General features: G+C 48.9%; 2 protein-coding genes across 3 annotated transcripts; one reads left to right on the forward strand and one right to left on the reverse strand.

Moving 5' to 3' along the window:
- Positions 1 to 2,891: 2,891 nt before the first annotated feature.
- On the reverse strand, positions 2,892 to 12,921 carry TST (thiosulfate sulfurtransferase). The gene is made up of 2 exons (XM_068142369.1): positions 12,269 to 12,921; positions 2,892 to 3,401 (listed from the first exon to the last, which is right to left on the reverse strand). The coding sequence occupies exons 1-2, from the start codon at positions 12,852 to 12,854 to the stop codon at positions 3,103 to 3,105; spliced, it is 885 nt and encodes a 294-aa protein (XP_067998470.1). The 5' UTR covers positions 12,855 to 12,921; the 3' UTR covers positions 2,892 to 3,102.
- On the forward strand, positions 11,718 to 15,861 carry LOC137443050 (3-mercaptopyruvate sulfurtransferase-like). 2 transcript variants are annotated; one of them, XM_068142367.1, is made up of 4 exons: positions 11,718 to 11,860; positions 12,051 to 12,125; positions 13,643 to 14,295; positions 14,870 to 15,861. In XM_068142367.1, the coding sequence occupies exons 2-4, from the start codon at positions 12,112 to 12,114 to the stop codon at positions 15,166 to 15,168; spliced, it is 966 nt and encodes a 321-aa protein (XP_067998468.1). In that variant the 5' UTR covers positions 11,718 to 11,860; positions 12,051 to 12,111; the 3' UTR covers positions 15,169 to 15,861. The 2 variants fall into 2 exon arrangements, with proteins under 2 accessions (XP_067998468.1, XP_067998469.1); XM_068142368.1 differs by lacking the exons at positions 11,718 to 11,860; positions 12,051 to 12,125 and adding an exon at positions 12,958 to 13,087.
- The last annotated feature ends 7,686 nt before the right edge of the window (positions 15,862 to 23,547 follow it).

The raw sequence follows: 23,547 nt of genomic DNA on the forward strand, positions 1-23,547 counted from the left end.
AATTGACAGGGAACAGCCTGCCTAGGGCATGGCCAACCTGAATACTGAGCTGCAGGTTTTCACAGGTAGTGGTGCAGATGCAAGCCAAAAGGGGAAAAACCTCAGTGAAAAAGCAATTTTTTTACTTTGGAGCACCTAGAGATGTCAGACCTGTCAGGTGCTGTACAACAGTTTGAAGTAAGGCTAGAAAAATCGAGGAGGAGGTGATAAATGTAATGCCTGTGCAGTGCTGGCTATGCAGAGGAAGAGAAGCAGGCTGGACACGGAGTTTCTTCCTCAGCTCTGGCACAGACTAACCCCTGCTTTGCTTTGCTAGTCCTGCTGATGTGATTGATCCATCAATCACAAGGTTCCAGCCTTTGCAAACTGCCTCCTGCAAGAGGAGGCAGCCCTTCAGAGGGAAAGTCAGTGTAACCCTCAGTCATGTCCTGCTGATAGACTTTGTCCTTCATCTCAGCAGGGCCCTACAGGCTTAGGCGCTGTGAAACCCATCAGGGGTTACAACTGAATGCAGGGCTCATGGTGGTGAATCTGGTCATTGAGAGCCTGCACTAGCAGCAGAACAAACGGGATATAGATCAGGAAGGGACATATGCTTGCATTTGTCCAATTAGCTCGTGACAGAGCACAGTCACAGCAATCTGGTGAAGAGTAACAGCAACGTGGTGAAGTCCCCGCTGACTGGAAAAGGGGAAACAGGACATTCAGTTTCAAAACAGGAAAACAACAGACCCTGGAAACTACAGCTCAGTTGGTCTCATCCCTGTGCCCAGCAAGATCATGGGAGAGATCCTCCTGGAAACTCTGCTGAGGCACATGAAAAATGAAGAGGTGATTAGTAGGAGGCAAAATGTCTTCACCAAGGGCAAGCTGTACCTGACAAATCTGGTGACCTTCTATGACAGGGTAACAGCATTGATGGACAAGGGAAGAGCAGCTGATGATGTTTACCTGGATGGACTTGTGCAAACTTTTTGTCACTGTCCCCCACCACATCCTGCTCTCTAAATTGTAAAGAAATGGTTTTGATAGGTGGACTTTTTGGAAGATAAGGAATTGGCTTGATGATTGCCTTCAAAGAATGACAGTCAATGGCTTGATGTCTTAGTGGAGACAAATGGCAACTGATGTTCTGGAGGGGTCACTACTGGGACCAGTGCTGGCTGACAGTTTTGTTCACAATATGGAGAGTGTGACCGAGTGCACCCCCAGCAAGTTTGCTGACAGCACTAAGCTGTGTGATACAGTCAACATGCTGGAGAGAAGGGCTGCCATCTGAGGGAACCTTGACAGGCAGGCCAGTGCCAACCTCCTGAAGTTAACAAAGCCAAGTGCAAGGTCTGGCACAATCTGCTTTTCTGTATTGCTTTGCAGGCTTTTTAAAGAGCAGCCAAACACACACATGATCAAAGTGCAGGATTCTTTGCTGCTAAATAAACTGCTGTTAACTCCCACCTCCTACCTAAACCAACAGCGTGCCTGGTTCTTATGATTACTATCTTCAGTGGAAAGAACTTTCCAGCCTGACAATGTAAAAACTCCTTATTCCTTCCAAAGCAGCTGACTTTCTGTGTAATGATGCAATGTGCTCCTTTCCCAAACTCCATTCATTGATAACTTCCATTTTCCTAGCTCCTCCAGGGCAACATGACACTAAAGCCTGCAACTGTTCCTACCTCCTAGTTTGTAACTGTGTATGTTGTTAATAATTACTGTTCTTTTTACTTCTGAGCTGGAAGGTCCAAAGTCAAAGCACCACGCTCAGACTGCTACATTGTGATGCCAAGGAGGAGTTTAAGGCCATTTGACCATACTCCTGGATAACAAAAGCCACGGAATGATGGCTCTTTGCTATGCCAGCTCTGTGAGTGACAACAGACAACATATCACAAAAGACCTATGCTGATCAAAAAGCTAAAAATGATTCTCTTTCAGGACTAATGAGAAAACAACAGATGCTGTTCAGCATAGCCTTACACTGCAGATATGCAGCCATGGAGCTGTTTCTCCCAGGCAGAAAATTAATGTCCTCAAACAGGTGTAGGAATTGGCCACTCTCATCAGCTACCAGATGTGATAAAAATTGGTCTCATGTGCCTTCTGTGCCTGGCCAAGTCTCCAAAACAGGAGACTTTAAAAAAAAAAAGTAATCCAAGAGGCAAAGCCTCTTCTGCAACTACTTCCCCCTCACCTGGTCCATGGTCCCTGATGTGGTGCCACAGTGATTTGTACAAGCAGGCAGGTCCTGCTGAAGTCCAGGTGTAAAAGCGGGATGAAGGCTGAAGTGAAAAGATAGCTGCAAGGGAACAACTCTTCCTCTATCTACAAGCTGTGGTCTCCATGGTAACAAGAAGCATGGCAGAGATCAGAGTGATCCCTGGTAACTGACAAAACAAAAAGGAGAAGAGTAGAAGGTTCATGCCTCATGAAAAACCTGTGCCCAGAAGTTCCCATTACAGGCACAGGATTTCTTGGGAGACTCGTGTAACACAGTCCTGGTAACCACCAGTAAGATTGTACTCAGCAGAACCCTATCTTCTAGCATTTCCAATTGCTTCATGTGAGCTCACTGACCTCTATCAGAGAGGAAGGTGAAAGGGTCCCCATTTTTAACATTAGAAAAGGGAAGGTGGTGGGCTGGCAGAAGGCTAACACCTTGACATTGTGTCAGTGACAGAACTACAACTTGATCCTCCTGTGTCCAGCGCCCAGCACTGCACTTTAACCCCAGACTTCTAATTCATTCTGCTCCACCATGGACCTGAGCTCTCACCAGGCCACTGAAGTTTCTGCAAGTCTTCAAGGAAGTCTGCAACTTCCCTCCATGGTGCAAAGCTGCTTTTCCCACCCACTACAAGCAGATAACAGGCGACAGAGAAGAATCAGAAATATCCAGATAAATCACCTTGGATTTTATTCATTGTAGGAAGATCAAAGATGGATAGAAGTCTACTCATCAATCTCAGAAAAGCAGGCAACATATACATTTATCTTGGTGGTGGTGGATTTCCCCCTACACACACACTTCCACCACCTCCCTTTCCCTGTACCCTAGGCTGGAGACAGCTGCTAGATCTCATTGCCCATGAAGCAGCTCTTCCTCTAGGCTTTGCCACGCTTCAGCTCGGAGACCTTGTAGCGAGCTGGGGCCCGGTGGAACCACTCTGACCAGGAGCCGTCGTAGACAGCCACGTCGCGCTTGCCGCACAGGTAGGCTGCCAGGGCGATGTGGCAGGCGGTGACGCCTTTGCGGCACGTGGCAGTCAGCGGCTTGGAGAGGTCCACCTGCTTCTCACGGAAGATTTCCTGGATCTCCTCAATACTCTTCTCGTGGCCAGCTTCTGTTAGGAAGGACTGGAAGGGTATGTTCACGGCCCCAGGGATGTGACCGGATTCCAGCCCTGCCAGGGTGCACAAGACAAGGAGAACAGGAAGAGGGAGATGTTAATGCAGGAATTGAAGTCAAAGCTCCCTGAATATTTAGCAAACTATTTTCCACTCAAAAGCAATGAGAAGCAGGAACTCAAAGAAGCCCTAGATGTGGTAAGAATCAAAGAATCACCAAAGAAAAGATTCTAACAAAGGCATTAAGGGGATCTGTGTAAAGAGGAATGCAGCAGTGCATTTCTGACCTTCCCCAGCTACGCCAGCAGCGTGCAGTGACACAGCTTGCAGAAAGCAGTTAAGTGTGGCATTTGTAAAAGCAGTTATCTGTTCACAGTTTATTCCTGTGTCACCTTAAAAACCTATTTCAGAAAAGTTAGGCAACCTTAGAGTCAGCCCCAGCACTGCTGAGGCAGCTATCCCGGGGCAGTGGGGTCAGAGAAGTGAGAATTTGGACTTCTCATCCACTCCACAGATGAGACCGGCACACGTTCTATTTTTCTACTGGAATCACTGACAACTTCAGGCAAGTTCAAAGTTGCATCTCCAGAGCAAGGTCTTTAGTGAGAAGCAGATAAAAATATGATGGGCAAGATTTTCATCATGCCCTTGAAATTCAAACTCTGTCCCTGCAGGCTTAATCAAAGTCCATTACATTCAGCGAAACCTTTTCCAGCGACTTCGAGAGGCTTTGGAACAAGGCTCATTGGAGCAGGAACCATTACATATTGCTTTGAAAATGTATTTCAGGGAATGGTTCCTTGCTAGGTTTGAACTTCTAAGACAGCCCTGGGAAAAATCACATAAATATTAATCTCTTTCTCTGACAGCTTTTCACTTACCAGCAGGGTAACCCATCTCAGGCAAAGAGGCAGAGATTACCATCAGAGATTGTGGCAGGGAACCTTTGTCACAGTAACTGAGGTATATCTAGTGAGAGACTGACATCACACATCACATCCCTGCAGTTTCATCACTCATGCAGAGTGATGCCATGATGTGATGAGGTGTGTCATAAGGGTTTTGGCAGGGTATTGGGGAGGGCATTTTTGCTCTGCTGACAAAAAGCAAGAGCCTAAAGATAACCAAAGCTGCCCTGAGTCAGCTTCACAAGATCTCTCCCGGTTCCAGATGTACCCTCTGTCTCTTGATTCATCCTCTGTGAATGCCTTAGAAATCTGGTGCTGCTGTCTACTAGTCACCTCCTGCATCCTTCAGAAGCGTTTAGCATTTCAGAGAGAAGATGGGAGAAAAACTGCTGACTTCTGGAGGGGCTAACATAGGGGAAAAAGGAAGAAAGAAAACTAAAAAGACACTATTTTGGACTGGTACTTTCATCATGGTTTTTTTCCAGTTCCAGAAAACAACACTTCATCACTTCAGTACAAAGAAATGCAAAACTCCCTCATTAATACAGTGTCTGTGTGACAGAGGAGAAATAAAAAGAACTACAAAATGCATGTGAGAAAACCTTGTTTGCAGTTCTCAGACTGCAGAGCTTCTCACTGGAGTTTCATGCCTGGGTTAAGCTACTATTTTCCCAAGCAAACGGTCCTAACCCTTCTGCAAGGCTCTGTTGCAGTAGTGGTGATGGTCCAATACAGACAAGTGTGGGATCTGAGGAACAATGCTCCCACACCCTCCTAGGGCACTAGGAAGTGTACTGAGGTTAAGAAATCCCCAGAGGCTGCACAGGAAGGGCTACTCTCAGTTCTCAGGTTTCTAGGCCATGTGGTCACAACCACTTTTCTAGTCTGTTCACACATCTTAAGGGAAGGGTAGGAACCTACCTATTGGAGGCTTCCAAGACACACACATGCCACCCTTAAACAACTCTTCAGGTAGGAGGTGAGCAGATCTGAATAGAACACAGTCTCATTTTAGAGCATTTTCTATTTTGATTTTCAGGGAGAGTTTTTTGCTCCAGAGATTGAGAAGACTGTTGGGAATCAGAGACCTGTGCTTCCACTCTGGGAGTGAAAGGTGGGAAATTCTGTACTACTTACTCAGGCATGTGGGTGTTCAGCTGAATGAGAGAGCTGACACTGCACAACCACAATGCCTTGGACTGCCTAAGGAGGCTGAGGGGAGACCTTATTGCTCTCTACAACTACCTGAAGGATGGTTGTAGCCAGGAGGGGGTTGGTCTCTTCTCCCAGGCAACCAGCACCAGAACAAGAGGACACAGTCTCAAGCTGCACCAGGGAAGGTTTAGACTCAAGGTGAAGAGAAAGTTCTTCACAGAGAGAGTTGTTAGCCATTGGAATGGGCTGTCCAGGGAGGTGGGGAAGTCACCATCCCTGGAGGTGTTCTAGAGGGGACTGGACGTGGCACTCGGTGCCATGGTCTAGTAGTCATGAGGTCTTGGGTGACAGGTTGGGCTTGATGATCTTTGAGGTCTTTTCCAACCTTATTGATTCTATGATTCTAAGAATCTTGAGTGGTCAAGTAAGTTTTATCAGTTTTCTCTGCTAGGACAAGAGCAGAGAAAGAGAGCACTGAAAGGCAAAGCTGGACACAGCTGGGATCTGATTAGGGGAGAGGACACATCTGCTCCTGCTTCACATCACACAAAGCATACTCCATATCAGACTCATGCAGTTGCCCTTAGAAACTCTGTGAACAAACCCTAAGGCTTACAGAGCCTGGCTCCCAGCTGCTGCAGTGGTCACTTTATGGGATCTCTCTTATGAAAGCACATCCATTTCAGAGCCAGATTGGATTCTGGCCATTAAACTCCCTGCTGAGGCACCTCCTTGCTCACGTGAACACTGGTAATGAATATTCCCCTTAAGTTCATCACAGTCAGCCCATACATTATTTATCCTTGAGCTAACATTGCCCTGTGGCTGAAATGGCTTTTCTGTCTTCCTGCTACAGATCAAAAATATTGATGGTGAGCACTCCACCCTCCCAACAGCCTCATGCCTTAGCCTGTAACCATTCAGAGATTGTTAGAGAAACCTTTCACTTCCTCAGACACCCTAGAAACAGTTCTAGGTGACCAGCAGCCTTCTGGATAAGAAGTGGCACTTCCCAGCATTTGAGCTGGTGGACAGGAGGTTAATAATTGCTGTTGTTAAGGCAAAATTGTATCTGAGGTTCTTGCACCTGACTAACTTGATCCTCCCCTTATTATTATCTACCACTGAAGCCAACGTACTTCACTTTATGGATTCAGATACCAGTGAAATACTTGCTTTAGAATACTTTTTACTAATATCCTGCTTAATATCACACTGTTTCTGTGGATTCAGTACATAAAGCCTAAGGGCTGCTATTTAAGGATACTGTTCTAGGTAAGTTTACAATGTATAACTCTAGACAGGACAACAAATTCTATTACAGAAATACTTGAAGTCCCTTCCAACCCTAACAATTCCATGACCCAGTGATTCTAGGATACTGCAGGAACCATCAATTCTCTTCCTACCTGACCGGGGGGCCACCAGGCCCCCCGGCCTTTGTTGTCACCACCACCATCACCCAGTGTGCACCAGGAGCACTCACCAGAGATGAGAGGAGGATCCCTCAGCCCAGATGGGCTCAGCTTAGGGCTTCTGCCTTTCCTGGAGGGGATTAAAAAGGGGAGTGGGTGGGGAGGGCCAAGTGGCCACACCTAGGGTGGGAGGAGACTCCACCAGAGCCCAGGTGCTCTGGGGTTTGAGGGGAAAAAGGGAGGAAATAGGGCAGGTGGTGGACATTAGGGTGTCAGGTAATGACAGGACTAGGGGGAATGGAAGAAAAAATAGAAATAGGTAGATTCAGAGTGGATGTTAGGAAGAAATTCTTCACCATGAGGTTGGTGACACACTGGAACAGGTTGCCCAGGGAGGTGGAAGAAGCCTCATCCCTGGAGGTTTTTAAGGCCAGGCTAGATGTGGCTCTGGGCAACCTGATCTAGTGTGAAGTGTCCCTGCCCATGGCAGGGCAGTTAGAACTGGATGATCTTTGAGGTACCTTCCAGCCCCATCAATTCTATGATTCTAAAACAATTTTGCAGTTTAGGCTGGTTGGTAGGAAGAAATTCTTCATAGAAAGAGTGATTGGCCAGGGAGGTGGGGAAGTCACCATCCCTGGAGGTGTTCAAGAGGGGATTGGATGTGGCACTTGGTGCCATGGTCTAGCAGTCATGAGGTGTTGGGTGACAGGTTGGACTTGATGATCTTTGAGGTCTTTTCCAACCTTGCTGATTCTATGATTCTAAGAATCCTGAGTGGTCAAGTAAGTTTTATCAGTTTTCTCTGCTAGGACAAGAGCAGAGAAAGAGAATGTGCTGCCCAGGGAGGTGGTGGAGCCACCACCCCTGGAAGTGTTTAAAAAGAGACTGGATGGGGCACTAAGTGCCATGGTTTAGTTGATTGGACGGTGTTGGATGATAGGTTGGACTTGATGATCTTGAAGGTCTTTTTCCAACCTGGCTAATTCTGTGATAATTCATCCTTCTCCTCTTCTATTCCTTCCAAATGTGTCTCTTCAGCTTGTAAGAGGAACACAAGCAAGTACCATTTAGACTATTATGCATTCAGCTTTGCTCTCCGTAGCATTGTACTTTGTCACTTCTATCACTGCAGGTGGTACCTCACATAACACTTCCCCAAGTGAGCATTTAAACCTTCCCATGGCTGTACCAGCAGTGCATTTCAGTAGCAATTCTCTATTTTCAGTGCCTGGAGGATTCAGAAAAATGTGAAACAAGGCATAGAAGCATAAGGATGGCCCATGCCTGCAACTTCCAGCCCCACAGATCTGCTTTCAGCACAAGTTATTCTTACCTCCCTTTCAGTCAGCTCTTCTGGGACTCTAACAGTACTTGTGCTAGTTGCCCTTTTCTCTCCTTGAACTCATAATTGCCCCTCTAATAATATGTCCAAAGCATTAGTGAAGTCCAAATGGAACAAGCCCACCTCAGAGGTGCTTCCAGTGATTGGAAGAAAAGCTCAGACATAATTTCCAGGCACACATGAAAAACGGGAACCAATTCTTTCATCTGGCAAATCAATTCTGCTGGCAAGGACAGAGAGCCCTTAGCTACAGTGCAGGTTTAGCAATGCATTTTATTCCATTCTATCTTTAGTCCAACTAATTTTTCTTGAAGAATTTTCTGAAAGCCTTCCAGTCTGTCTATGATGGCAGATCAACACCCACCTAGCTTGTGCTGTGTCTCCTATCCTAGAAACAAGTACAAACTTTTGCCAGTGTTCCTGCTCAACAGAACCCTCCTCTTGATTAAATTCATTGTATCCTTGCCTCATGAAGTTGCAATGTCATGACTTCTTTTTGACACATATTTGGGACTGATGCAGTCTGCCTCACAGATTGGAGCACACACATGGACACCTTCTGGTTTTTCTCCCTCTGTAGAAATGACCATTTCCACATCTCTATTTTTCTTGCTACCACTCTCCCTACTCTACAGACTTATCCTCAGGAGAAAAAGCCAGCAGCACAGATTCAGGGTAATTGTGAGGCTGCACACAAATAATCTTTCATCTGGAACCCCTGCTAACTGCATAGCAACCCTATTTACTCCTTCCCTCCTTGTTCTCTTCTTATTCACAGTGCTCCAGCAGTTTCTGTTATTTGTTTTAATTCCTTTTGCCAAGTCTCACTCAGCTTGGCTCCTGGCAATCCTCCCCCACAATCTGTAACCTGTAATATGTTACCTTCTTTACTATTGAATCCCATTTTCCACAGCTGTTAAAATTCTCTGCTTAAGTATTTTCTTTTTTGTTGTTGTTGTTGGCTATTTGTCTAAGACTACAGCCCCTTCTCCCTAGCCTTTCCCTCTGTGATGAAAGCTCTAGGTGCAATTTCTTAGTGTCAAAAAGATAAAAGATGTGCCCTGCCCACATTTAACTCCCCGTGGTCCTGGAATTGGCTAGCTGCAGATGGCTGTTCCTTTCCAAATGGAACAGCTTTCCTCCTCTGTTGCCTCCTTTTTAATCTCTCTCTTCCCTTCAAATGGTATCATCACCATTAGTGACCTCATCCAACCTACTGTGAATTCATTGGAAGGAACACTCTGAGCTTGGTCCTACTCAGCTCCCTGGGAGTCCCCAGTTAGACCAGTGTCAAAATACTCTTGTGTGTGTGCAGCCAGAAGAGTCAACTCTAAGAACCAGCAGGGCCATCATGCCAATTCTGGCAGCTGATGCTTGTCAGCCTGAGCACATGAATAGACAGTTTTTGACTGTAGGTTCCTATGGGTTGAAGCAGACTTTGATAAAGCCTCTCATTCTCCATGTTGTCGTGCCTTGAGTATCACTTCATGGTCAAAGCAGAGCCAGTCCACTCATAGCTGCAAATTACAGCTGGAGGAGAGCAGGAATAAGCAGCAACATTTCATTCTCACTCCCACTGCCCACACAGGGTGAGCAAAAGCTTTATGTTTGGGACAGGGAAGACTGGAAGCTGGGAAAAGAGGCAAAGAGCTGTGTATGTGCTACTCAAAGGCTGAAAATGAATGGACTTTGAGTTTGGGTTTTAGGATGATGAATTTCTTGTCTGGCAACTTTCTCCTCCTGAGGTGTCTGAAAAAATCAGACACTCACAACTTGTATTTGTTCAGCTATGATTCTTGCTGCTCAGTTTTCAGTGCTCAGCACTCAGAGAAGGGCCAGCACTGGTAATCATCTAATTATGATTAACATCTGCCTCTGGATTGTCTCAGTTCATGCTGGTACCACAGACCTGCACAGCACCTGAGTAAGGAAAGGACCTGGTTAGGCCACTGCTGAATCACAGCTAGTGAGTAGGCCTGAGCTGCTAGCTCCTCCAGAAATGATGAGCTGATGCTGCACACCATGGAGGAACATCCGGGCTTCTTCATCCAAAGCAATACCTGCATTTAAGACCAATGAGATCTGGCATATAGAAAAATTGCCCATTTTTCTCCCACCCTGGCAACCTAGGTAAATCTCTCCCAGCAACTCAAAATTAGCCATGCTTATCTTAAATGCTGCAGAGTCCTAAAACTCAGCAAGGCAGCTGCTGCACAAAAATAAAACAGGGACAACTAATTCTTACCACAAGGAATTGAAAAACTAAAGAGGCAAAAGAGTCAGCTGAAATTAGCCTCTTCCAGAGATGGAGTTCATGGAACTGGAGAGATTAATTGACTTAATTAGGAAGTCAAGAGCTGAGGCAATAATTAAACTGAAATCACCTGAGAAAGCAGAAGGTTCCTTAACCTCAAGACCATTCTTCTTCTCTAAATTGCAGGCAATGTTTCTCCTCCCTGATTGGCTGGCCCCTGTAATTAATCAGCATTGATTTCAGATTGCTCTTTGAGGTGTAAGCACTGCCTTTCACCCACTGCTGGCTGTGCTGCAGCTACTGGCTAGCCTGGTTCAGAAGGCTGTCAAGCTCATGTGGAACAAGCAGCTGCAGCTGGAGTGCTTACACTGCTGGATCTGCTGTGAGAAGCAAAACTGGACCACCACAAATAAACTGTTCCATGTTGACTCATTTCAAAGGGAAAAAAAACATAATCTGTTTTCAAGATGCTGACAGGGGCTGCAGTATTTGTCACCTGGTGACAGCTCTCACTTTGGGAAAGAGAATGAGAAACACACCTGACTCCCAGTGATGAGCATTTTATTCATGTCTTGAGGTTAAAATTCAACCTTCACTTTGATGGGCTGCAGTGGATGAAGAAACAAAGTGGTAAGCCTAGCTCTCCCTCTCTCTGCAACAGTCTCCTCTGTCACTTCTACTACCTCTCCCACCTTCTGCATAGGTTAGGTGTGCTTGGAGGGGCTCACTGCAGACACTTATGTGAACCATGTGTACAGAGGCACTTACAGCCAAACGCTCCTGAGGTCTGGATGCTGAAATTTAGTTTCAGGACAGCATCACACTCCACGGCGGTGCTGCAGGACACACATAAGCAGTCAGTCACACCAGAATGACAACTGGCAGGAGAGGTAGCACTGCCTCGGGGCAGCAGAAGCCTGCTGCACACCTGCTCCTGCAGCACGTAGCTCAACTCGGACCCAAACAACTGCTGCCGAGCCGTTCTGTGCTTCCTTTTAGAAACTGCATTTCTTTTTAAACCATTTCTGTGATCCCCTTTTGGAGAGGTTATTCTAGGCTATGCCAAGGCTTAAATTACACAGTAAGGGCATCCTACACCAACCAACTTGAATTTCATGCCAGGCACACTGCCGAACCAGCTGTCCCCACGGCGCAGGACCTCTCCCGCCCCTGCTGCTTGCGTGTCTGGTGTTTGATTGAGGTAATACAATCGATTTTTGGTTTGTGTTACATCCAAAAGAGACAGGTTGACAGCCCATACATTTGGGAAGGGTCTGGGGCTTTTCTTACTCAAGCTTGTTAGATTTAATGGCAGAGAGCAAAAGGACAAAGATCAGCTTAAGCAAGTTCTCTATTTGCTGGAAATCAGAAGGAGGAAAACGTCCCTTGGGTTACTGCATTGACTAAAGCCTGGGCTTCTGCTGGTGCATTCATTATGGTGAGAAGTGCCTGTATGAATACTGAGAGTTTGTGTGTGTGTGTGCTAGCGTTAGATAGGACCCTGAACAGCCCCCTGGGAGCACTCACCTCCTGTGTTTGCATTCTGTCTGATTAACTTCTGCAGGGGGTGGGATGGGGAATCCTGGTGCAAACTGACTGCAGATCTTTACTGCTATTTCTTCCTGCAGCTTTACAACCAACCACACGAAAAGCATTCCGTGAGGGCACTTAGGATCCCAATGATCAACTATGGATCCCTTAAGGTAAATCCACGAGTTAGGCTGCTGCACACGCCTGTGCGTTAGGAAAATCTGTTTGCTGGCTGGGACGAGCTGCTACGCCCAGGCCAGTACTGACACTCATCCCACTGTGGTGCAGGGGGCAGGCGCTGCTCCCAGCTCGTTACCTTGGTCCAGCTCAGTACCCCGGAACCGGCCCTCGGGGCGGGAATCCACCACCTGGAACTTCAGGGACCCCACATTCTGTATCATCTCCTCAAAGGTCTTCAGCAAGGCCCTGTTCAGCCTGGCTTTAAACACAGCTGGGGCGGGCTGGCTGACCTCCGCCGTGACGGGGTGGCCCTCCTTCACCCAGTTCTTGAAGCCGCCGTTCAGCACAGACACCTCCTTGTGCCCGAAGGCCCTGAACATCCACCAGGCGCGGGGGGCGTAGAAGGTGCCCAGCGCATCCCCGTCGTACACCACCACGTGGGTGTCATTGCTGACCCCCAGGCGCCCCACGTAATCAGCGAAGTGGGACTCGCTGGGCAGCATGAAGTCATAGGGGGAGGACTGGTCCCGGCACTCCTCGATGTCGAAGAAGGATGCCCCGGGGATGTGCCTCTCCTTGAACTCCTGCCGCGCGTTTCGCTCCTGCGGGGGGTACCAGGAGGCGTCCAGTATCCGCAGGCCAGCCCCCACTCGCCCGGCCCGCACGGCCTCCGAGAGCCATTTGGCCGTAACCAGCGGCCGGCTCAGCACCTGCGACGCCATCTCAGAGGGCCGAGGCCGAAAGGGGGCGCCGCCGCCGGGGACACACACACAAAATGTCGGCGGCCGGGGGGAAGACGCGGCCCGGGGGGCGCGGCCGGAGGAGGCGGTGCGAGAGCGGGCGGCACAGCCCGGGTCCGGCCCGCTGGGAGGGCTCCGGCTCCCGCCCCCCCAGAGGAGGCTATGGCTGGCAGGCACCGCGGGCGGGTGCTGCTCGTCTGAGGCCCAGCAAGGAGGTACGGAGCGGGGTGGTGGGCCGGCCGGCCCCGCTCCTTCCCGCGCTGCAGAGCGGGGGAAAGCTCGGCCCCGATCCGCCGAGCTGGGGGTGTCCGGGGCGGAAGGGAGCTCAGCGAGAGTCGGCGGGGGTCCAGCCCGGGGGGTGCCACGCCCCCGGTAAGGCCTGGGCTTCGAGGCGATGAGAGGAGTGGGACGGAGCCCCTGTCGTAGTTGCCTCATCGCGGGGCACTGGGTCCTCTCCGTTCGGGGTCCCTGTAGCAGCCCTCCTCCCCTTTTGAACGCTGTCAGGACTGACAGGTGTTTGCTGGAGGTGGAGAGACCAGGTGTGCTTGGGGAGGCTGGGTGCAGGGCAGGACTGTTGCCATAGCTGTCCCACGCAGGGCAGGATGTGGACTGAGCTCCGTGAAACTTTATTTTCAGTGCTGGAGCGTTTCAGCCTCCTGGCTTGGAGGCTTAGCCAGCAGCTTGGTACAGACAAAGGATTTCGATCCCCAAATACACCTCTTTCCATTTGTAAGGCTGGTCTCCAGTTTGTGACTTTCTTCCTTTTGCAGTCAGGTGGCTTCAGGCACACCCCAGGAATCAGGTAACCTCGGCCAGGACTCTGGAACAATGTCGCAGCAGCTCCTCTACCGTGCTCTGGTGTCTGCAAAATGGCTTTCAGAAGCCATCAAGTCCAAGCAAGCTGGTCTGGCCTTGAGAATTGTGGATGCATCCTGGTACCTGCCGAAAATGAAGCGTGACCCAAAGCGGGAATTCGAGGAGCGCCACATCCCTGGCGCAGTTTTCTTTGACATCGACCAGTGCAGCGACCGCACTTCACCTTACGATCACATGCTGCCCAAGGCTGATGACTTTGCCGAGTACGTGGGGAAGCTGGGTGTGGGCAATGATTCCCACGTTGTGGTGTATGATGGCAGCGACCAAGGTCTCTTCTCTGCGCCCCGGGTGTGGTGGATGTTCCGGGCCTTTGGACATGAAGCTGTCTCCCTTCTGGATGGCGGCCTGAAGAACTGGCAGAGAGAGGGGCATGCTGTGAGCTCTGGGAAAAGCCAGGTAGCTCCTGCTGAGTTCCATGCCTCCTTGGACAAGTCCCTGGTGAAAACGTACGAGGACGTCATAGAGAACTTGGATTCCCGCCGCTTCCAGCTAGTGGATGCACGTGCTGCAGGACGGTTCCGGGGAGTGGAGCCAGAGCCACGAGATGGTAATGTGCCTAGTGAGACACTCACTGGCATGATAAAAAGGGACTTCATTTAAGGTGCCCATCACTTTGAGTGCCTTAGAGATAGTGAAGAGGAATAAGCTGTCTGTTACGGGATGGGACTTGAAGCAGTGTATCCACCTGTCCTTGTCTCCTGTGATGAGCAAGGGATGCTCCTTGAAAATTCAGGAGTGCAGAAACTGCATGTTGGTTTTTTGGTTTTTTTCTCCTCAGGGGCTGGGGTGAGGAATGTAGCTTTCATGCACCTCAAAGATATTCCTTGGTTTCTTCATGTGTTTTCCCCTCAGAAACATCTTTGGAGGTGCTTACGTCAGTGCCTTGTCAGAGTGGGTTGCTCTGATGTAGGGAAGATCCGGAAGGAGCTAGGAGGAAGGGTAGAACTTTACAGTTAACCTGAAGATTAGAGCAATCTACTAAAGCAAAGTTTCACAAAAAAGAACCCATTTGTTTAGCAAAATACACGAAACACTACTCCTTCCAGTGGAACAGGCAATGCATTTTAAGATGGGTTTGTCCCAGACAACAGAGGTTAATTCTTATCCTTCTTGCTTTCCAGGAATCGAGCCTGGTCACGTCCCCGGGTCGACGAACATCCCCTTCACTGATTTCCTCACAGAGGCTGGCTTAGAGAAGACCCCTGAGCAGATCCGCAGTCTGTTCCAGGAGAAGAAGGTGGACCTCTTAAAGCCGGTGGTAGCCACCTGTGGCTCTGGAGTCACTGCCTGCCACGTGGCTCTGGGGGCTTACCTCTGTGGCAAAGCAGACGTTGCTGTGTACGATGGGGCCTGGGTGGAATGGTACATGCGGGCACAGCCTGAGAACGTCATTTCTGAGGGCAAGGGGAAGACGGTGTAGTGAGATGCTTTGTGCTTTGTCTCCCAGCTGTGCAAATAATTTGCCTTGAAACAGGATTTGGAAAAGATGGCTTTAGCATTCTTGGTTAAGTGCCTGGAGGTGAAAGTATTGGGTGACATGTGTGGGGACATGGTGCTTTGCCATTTCCCTCTTACACTACTGTTGCTGCTTAGGAGCATAAAGATGACCTGGGCAGATAGTTGTAGGTGACCCTGCCAAAACAGGTGGGGTGAACCAGATATCCCCCCAAGATCACTTCAAGCCTCAGCCTTTCTGTGCTTCTGTGTCCACTGTATCAGGTGGAAAAGAGAGGATGCTGGTGGTAGTGTGGGGAAGTAACTGAGTCAAGCTGAATCAGGAAACTCCACCGTGTTCACTCAACAGGATGATCAAATTTGTATAACTGTGCCTCATGATCCTGCTCTCTGCATCTGTCCTGGAAGTCACCCATGTACTTCATGGCCATTTTGAGTGCAGACTTTGGGGAAAGATATAGCTGTGAAAGGAGCAAATATGGCTTCCAGGTTGGCACTTAGGTTAGAGAGTTCGGATTACTTCTTGTGCTCAGATTCTTAACTGCAATGTGTGTTTAGCCAGTTTTGTACTCCCATGGTCCAATGTTCCCCTTGTAAAAAGGGAAAATATTCTGGGAGTGGGTCAATAAATGTGTCAAGGTCCTTCTGCTGAATGGAACTTACGTGAGTTTTACTTGGGTGATATCTTTTAAGGAGCTCTACTTCAATGGGATCATTTTATCATGATTAAAATGAGATGGTTCCTTCTCTCCAGGAGTAGAACTACTTCTCTTACCCTCCACAAGCTCTTTGGCCCAGGACAGACAGTGGCATGTCTCTCTCTTGGGACTTTTCACCATCTTCCTCCTTTCAGTCCTTGTGCATTTGCTTTTTGGCCTGAAACTCCACGTTTGTCAGTCACAGCTCTGTTTGCAAAGATTGGATGGCAGCTCACATGGTGAGAATTGGACTGCATGGATGTTTCCATTTCCATGAGACCTCCCAGGGAGCTCTAAAAAATGTAGGGGAACTGAGACCTGGAGAGGCCACAAGGGCACACAGTTTTTCTCAAGACCATTGTCTTATATGTGAGAGTTGAAATCCCCCCGGGTATCCCTGACGGTGGTCAAGAATTTATTCTCTCTAGGTTTTTCTCTTGAGAAACCCCAAACAAACAAAACACCCCTGCCACAAACCCAAGCATAAAAGCTCAGATAAAACCCCTGCACCTATTTTGGCCCACTGATAGCTTTGAAAGTTAATGTGACAGGATCTGCTCTTGGGCTTACCTGTGGATATCCCAGGGTGATGGGGTCATCATCGGTGACCTTATTGCTGTCTACAACTACCTGAAGGGGGGTTGTAGACAGGCAGAGGTTGGTCTCTTCTCCCAGGCAGCCAGCACCAGAACAAGAGGACACAGTCTCAGGCTGCACCAGGGGAGGTTCAGGCTGGAGGTCAGGAGGAAGTTTTACACAGAGAGAGTGATTGCCCATTGGAATGGGCTGCCCGGGGAGGTGGTGGAGTCGCCATCGCTGGAGGTGTTCAGGAGGAGACTTGATAAGGTGCTTGGTTGCATGGGTTAGTTGGTTGGGTGGTGTTGGATGATAGGTTGGACACGATGAGCTTGAAGGTCTCTTCCAACCTAGTCTGGTCTATTCTATTCTATTCTATTCTATTCTATTCTATTCTATTCTATTCTATTCTATTCTATTCTATTCTATTCTATTCTATTCTATTCCTTTCTAGGGGATGCTATGGGTGCTTGTGGTCACAGATGTGCAGAGTCTCCTCCTAGCTGCTGAGTATGAGAGCTGGGTCCTTTCATATTGGACCATGTTTGTTCTCTACAGTTGCTTTGGCCTCTGTTGGTGTAGCCCTGGGCTCTTTCTGAGCTTTGCATGCACAGAGGCTCCTCTTCTGCTTACCTCCTCTGAAACTGGAGTTTCACTGTCCATATGAGTTCTTCATCCTCCCCACCCACACATACAGCCTGACTTTTCTTTCCACCCATTTCCAGTGACTGGAAGCATTCAATTCCCCTGCTTGCAACCAATCTACCAACCTACCTCTGCAGGGACTTGGGCTTGGCATTACAGCCAGTGCTGATAATAGAGAGTGCAGAGGGGTCTGGAATGAGTGACACTTTAGTACACAGTGCAGGACACCGATCTGGATGAAATAATAACCCTTTATGCTTGCCACCTTCCAGTTAGTTCTTTGGGCTTACACTTCCCAAAAGGGCTTCCTTTGCTGATTGCAGTATGCCCTGCAAATTGGTAAAGAGTTTTAGTTCTGGATCTAACTGGTGGTTTAATTTTCTTTTCCTCCTTGCTGGGTAAAGATTTTCTACTTCCATGTGTTAAGAATTTCTCCACCTGGGTCGTCACTGTGTTTCTAAAGACCAATAGCAACATCTTGCTTTATCCCACATTGGGTAATTTTCTAGCAACTCTTTCCTGCAGGGCAAAGGGAAGAACTAGTCAGCCTGTCATGTAGGACATCTGATAGCAGCCTGGAAGTGAGAGCACTTAAAAAGACTTTTTTTTTTAAGCTGAAATAGGGTGTTGACAGGAAAACAAAAGGATAAGCACTGCCTGGGAACACAAAGTGCTGCTGAGCAGTCTGTGGAGAGGCTACCCAATCTGAGCAGCATGGGTACTGCTTTTTAAGGCACTTCAAGTTAAGGGTACTTCTACAGTGTTGTCTAGATTGGGGTCTTATAGCAGGATCTGGCGTGACATCTTTTCAGTTCAGGATTCCTTCCTTCTCCTGCCACTAGCCAACCTGAGGCAGGTTATGGCAGGTCATTAAAGTTTAATGCCCTGTGTGGGGCTGACTATGTGACTATGTGGCCAGGCCAACCTATGTACAAACAGTGCTGTGCCTCCTCTGCTTTTCCAGGAAAGTTTAGTTATTGGAGAAAACCAACATACTCTTTCAAGGCTTTGTTAATAATTTGTACAGGATGAAAGGGGATGGCTCTTGATTTTTGTCCTTCCAGAACAGTTGGCAGTACAGCTTAAGCACTGTGCTTCCTTTTTTCCCATTGACCCCAGCAGTCCCTGTTCAGTGGGCATCTCTCTGCTTCCTTTTGAGACTGAGCTGCTTTTCTCTGCACAGTGTGTTGCAGAGGGGTGTCTGCAGCAGGCCATCCATCCACCTGGAGATCACAAATAAGGTGAAAGATTTCCCTCTACCCCGTGGTTCAGTGACACCTAGCAGGCCCCTTCCTCCTCCCTGGTAAGTGTGCTGAGGTTGTCTGTGCTCAACTACCCTTCTCCTGGCTGGGTTTTGAGCCACAAAAATCTCAGCAGCTCTTCAGTTTCCCAGCTTTTGGCAAATATTTTACCAGATGCTTGGTTTTGCCTTGATTTTCCCCACAGCAGAGAAACTGAGAAGTTCCTCCCCACAAGGAGATAGTTAGTGTTTCTGGGGTATGCCCTGTTACATCACACATCAACAATCTGTCCAAGAATGTCTTCTGATACTCTCCCTCCTTTTAGCTGAGATTTGTTCTCACACTGCTGGCAAAGCACTGGGAATGTTGTGGGGACTGAGACAATGTTTTCAAAGCCTGGAGACTGCAAAAGCCTATTTTGAGCCACAACAGATGCTACTGGACATATGGAATAGCTGAGGGGACTTGCACCAGGGCTATAAATGTTGTGCAGATCTTTATGTCCCTGACTGGGTGGGTGGCTGGGTCTCCCGTGGGAACTGGAAGCTGGGGAGAAGTGAGCATGAATGAAAATCACTAATGTTCATAACTCTGCCATGGATAATCTGCCACAGGGAAAGGGGAATAGCATATCTTGGCTGGAATAGGGATGGTGGTGGCCAAAAAGTAGCCTGAATACAGTTCTGATGTAGGAAGAGGGTCTCATTGACCTGTGGCTAACTTGAGACTGGAGCTTTTATAGGTCTCTATGTAAATTTGAGAGTCCCAGGCTGGCATGTAAAGTCTGTATTGGTTTATTGATGTCTTTTACTGTCTGCAGTACTCCTGAAGCAGTTTTGGGCTCCATGAAAACAATCTAGACAATGGTTCTCCGATGGTAATCCCAAAGTCCCTTGCTTCTCCTCCTGTCTTCCTTGTCCTCTGCCTTCCTCTTCCTTCCCTACTATTGCCTTGCAGTCAAGTTGCACGATTTCTCACTTCCCAGCAAAATCTGTTCCCTTGCAAATACTCCCAAATCCCAAAGCAGCCCTTCTGGCAGCTGTTCCTTTGGACTAACAGCCACTGCATCAGCAAAGGTAATTGCTACTACCTGCAGCGGCTGTTCTTGTTCTCCCATCTCTCCTGGTGCCAACTCACAACTGGGTGCCACATGGCTTCTTTATTCTCTTGGCACTCTTACAGCAGAGGTGCCAAGCAATGCACATCACACAGACTTCACACTGTTTTGTGTGCAGGTCTATTGTTCACAGGTGGCATGAAGCACAAGTTGCTGGAGAAACTGAGGTGGGCTTTCCTGCACACCACTGGGCCTTTCTCTCCCTGCTCCAATATGCCTGGCTCAACTGGCAGTCAAGCCAGATTCTGTTGGCTACCAGTGAACTGTCTTTCTCCCACCCCTGAGTCCAGTGTAGAGAGTTTCCTTTGCCCAGTTCAGTGCTGGTTTAATGGCAAAATGTCAGAGCATTGCTTGTCCTCCCGTCCTCACTTGCTGTAGACAGAGGAGATGTTTCCTCCTCTGGTGCTTCACACCACAGTGTGTTCATTAACTAAATGATTGCACAGGTTTAAACCCCATTGTGTTCCCACCTTGCCAGAGTGGTGACACTGTCTGTGCCACCCCTGATGCACAGCTCAACAGTTCTCCAGGAGCAGCCCTGTGGTATCAGCGATGCCTCAGCTGGGTGTACCCAGCTGACTTGTCAGGCTGCAGCAGAGGCAGGCAGTGCTGCAGTGTGTAGTTTTTTGCACGTTTGCATTGCAAGCTTGCTGGATGCTGAACCAAGAACCTCCCATTTTACCTTCTGCTTTGTTTTCCTCAACTCTTGCTCAGCTCCATCACTCAGCTACCCAGCGCCTGTCCAGTTTGTCTTGCAATCTTGTCTGTGCAATTGACCCTGTGATTTAACTGGGTACCCAGCAGGGCTGTACAGCGTCACACTGCCCGTTGTAAGCTCTTGCTTGCTTCTGTCCCTTTGTTTTACATGTTTTTATATACAGTTATCATCAAAGCAGGAGGAACAGTCACTGGATTATATTAGTGGACCTTAAAAAGAGCCTGGTAGTTGCATCTCAGAGCTATGCCAGGCAAATCCAGCCTGTATTTAGCCCACACCACTGATTCATTGCATCAGTTCTGTTGGTAACTCACCCTGGGCTGGCTTCTTCCTAAAGAAGCTTTTCATGTGGCGTGGGGAACGCCCTGCCCAGGGGGTTTCCAGTAAGTTTTGTGCTCTGTGTTGCAGAAAAAAAGGTTCTGGGGATGGGAGTGGTATGCCTTGACCTCTTTCCTTACTCATGGTATACCTCTATAGATTAACCAACTAACCTTTCAAACCAGGCTGTGGGGTGAGCAAAACTTGAAGTGCTGGCCACTGGTGGAGGCTGGTGTTGATGGAAGAAGGTGTGCTCTGAACACAGACCACCCCTGGCCCGGGAGCAGTATTGGCATAGGAGAGGTTGGGGGAAAAGGCATTGAGAACAAGAGAAGGACCTAAAATGAAGCAGGAGGCTGAGGGGCTGTGAGAGGTGGAAGGGCAGACAGGGTGAACACTTGATAGAAGAAAGAAGAAAACTGAGGCAGGGCAGATTTCTTGGAGGGGGAGATAAGGAGCTGTAGACAGCCACCCGACTACTGCATTCATATCAGAGAGCCACAGTCCTCACCCTAATTCTTTGCTGGAGCTGCAGCCAGAACAGACATGGTCCTGTATTCCTTGTACACCAGAGTGCAGGGCAGAGACACTGTTAGACTCAGAGGCAGAAGTATCATAGTATCAGTCAGGGTTGGAAGGGACCACAAGGATCATCTAGTTCCAACCCCCCTGCCATGGGCAGGGACACCTCACACTAGATCAGGCTGGCCAGAGCCTCATCCAGCCTGGTCTTAAACACCTCCAGGGACGGGGCCTCAACCACCTCCCTGGACAACCCATTCCAGGGCTTCACCACTCTCATGGTGAAGAACCTCCTCCTCACATCCAGCCTGAATCTCCCCACCTCCAGCTTCATTCCATTCCCCCTAGTCCTATCACTACCTGAGATCCTGAGAAGTCCTTCCCCAGCCTTCCTGTAGGCCCCCTTCAGATACTGGAAGGCCACAATTAGGTCATCTCGGAGCCTTCTCTTCTCCAGACTGAACATCCCAACTCCTTCAGTCTGTCCTCATAGGAGAGGTGCTCCAGCCCTCTGATCATCCTTGTGGCCCTTTTCTGGACACGCTCCAGCACCTCCATATCCCTCTTGTAATAGGGGCTCCAGTAGGAGCACATCAGTCCCATAGCCCAGAGCTGTGTCGCACTGTGTGGTGCTTCACCTCAGGTCAGTGTTAGTATGAGCATCTTTGATACGTCACTGCTCGGTGGAGACTGATCCGAGGGCTGAGCACTAATTTGAGCCAAAATCTGCTCCATATAGGTAGGCAAAAACATATTTTCATCCTCTCCCTGCTACTGGTCACTCCAGTGCTGGCCAGCTTCTGGTACAAACTCAAGATCCAGAGTTATTTGGGTTTACACCTTACAGCAGCTGAATTGATTCTGTGCTTAAATTAGCTTGAGGTCCACAATCTTGAAATGTTTTGTGTATTACTCTCCTCCCCTTCTCTGCTTTGCACTCCTCCACAGAAGGAGCAAAGTACACACACCTTCCTTGTGAAGGAAGTCCCAGGTGATTTGGTGAAAGGGCGACACTGCCTTCTTGTCCTGTAGTGATAAAAGGAAGTGATTTGTAAATGAAAGAAGAGGGGAGGACAAGAAGAAAAAGGAGTATGCATAAAACATAATGTTCCTCGTTATACACCCTCCTTACCCCACGACCACCCCCCACCCCAAAAGACACAAAGATCTAGGTGCAAGAGTAATACAGTGTCTGCAAGGCATGGCTGTGTCTCTGCAGTGCTGCATTGCCCTGGCAAGGAAGGGCCAGAAAGCAGCTTAGGTGAAGCAAGGCTTTGGGCTACATTCAGGTGAAGCATCAGCCTTGCTTTTCTATTCCTAATATGCCTAAGCTGCTGGCAAGCACCACTGTACGTAGATGGGAGTGGGAAAAACAGATCTGCTGGAGAGAAAGCTTGTTCAGGTTGCATCTCTGCCAAGGACTGCATTTCAACAGAGTCCCATGGGCCATGAGCTGCTGAGCTCCAGGCTTGGCCTGGCAGGAGCAGGCAGCAGAGGCAGGGCTAGATTTGGTACAGCAGGAAAAGCACAGCAGCCTCTGTGGGTGATATGTGCCTGGGGCAGAGGTGAAACGCCTCACAGAGCTAAGTTAAAATCCGAGCTCTCTGTTGCCCAGACACAAACAGGGATGGCAGAAGCACAAGGGAGGGATGCAGGGAGTCTGGCCTGGTTTGTGCTGGAAGGACAGCATGGGGCGGGGGATGGGGAGTTTGCTGAGCCAACGACTCTTCCAAGCTGGAAGAAAAATTGTTCCTGCCCCCTGCCAACACTTCATGCAGGTCCAGGATACAGTTCTCAGAAGGCATGTTAGCAAGAAGGCAAGCGTCTGCACGTTTTACAGCAGGAGCATTCAGGCAACCGGTGCAGCCTTGAGCTGTGAGCCTGCGGTAATGAACCTCCTGAAGGGAAAGCTGCGGAGTACAGCGCTCCAGCTTTAATCTGCTGACTGCCAGCGAGCAGGCTGCTCTCCCCGACTCCGAGGACGCTTGCAGGCAGGACCTAGGACTGGCAGCAGGCAGGCTACCTGCCACAGAGCTGAGGTCATGTAGTACACTGCAGCCCCCTTTATTAAAGCAACCTCATTGCAGGGGCAGCAGGCTGGGAAAACTACAGATCCCAGCACGCTTTTGTGCGTGCCTCTGCAGACTACAGTTCCCAGAACTGTAATGAGCCAGAGAAGATGTCTGTGGACATAAATAATCATCTTTGCATAACACCCTGCACCCTCGAAGTGCTGGCTTGCCCTTGGTTAGTGAGAAAGGTAATAGGGGAAAACCAGGGAGCATCAGCGATGTGGAACTCTTTTGTCCACCCTAATATCCACAGCGGTATCCCCTAGCACAGAGCATCCTTCCTTCCCTCGGGCCTCCCTTGGCGGTCGCAGGCAGGACCCTGGCTCCCGGGGAACACGGCTGCTGCGGGGGGAGAGGCAGAGAAACTACAGATCCCAGCATTCTCCACAGGAGACTCCACAGCACCTGCGGCAGTCCCTGCACACCGGGGGAGGGGT

Source organism: Melanerpes formicivorus, unplaced genomic scaffold (genome assembly GCF_026170545.1).
Source record: "Melanerpes formicivorus ecotype bairdi unplaced genomic scaffold, bMelFor1.0.p_v2 SCAF_8, whole genome shotgun sequence".
NCBI lineage: Eukaryota > Metazoa > Chordata > Aves > Piciformes > Picidae > Melanerpes > Melanerpes formicivorus.

Bases quoted from the DNA above. Each gene is read 5' to 3' on its own strand.
- TST (XM_068142369.1), bottom strand. From the start codon at position 12,854: ATGGCGTCGCAGGTGCTGAGCCGGCCGCTGGTTACGGCCAAATGGCTC. The intron at 3,402-12,268 runs GTAACGAGCTGG...GCACCCTGGCAG, and splicing joins GGGTACTGAGCTGGACCAAG to GGCTGGAATCCGGTCACATC.
- LOC137443050 (XM_068142367.1), top strand. The intron at 14,296-14,869 runs GTAATGTGCCTA...CTTGCTTTCCAG, and splicing joins GGAGCCAGAGCCACGAGATG to GAATCGAGCCTGGTCACGTC.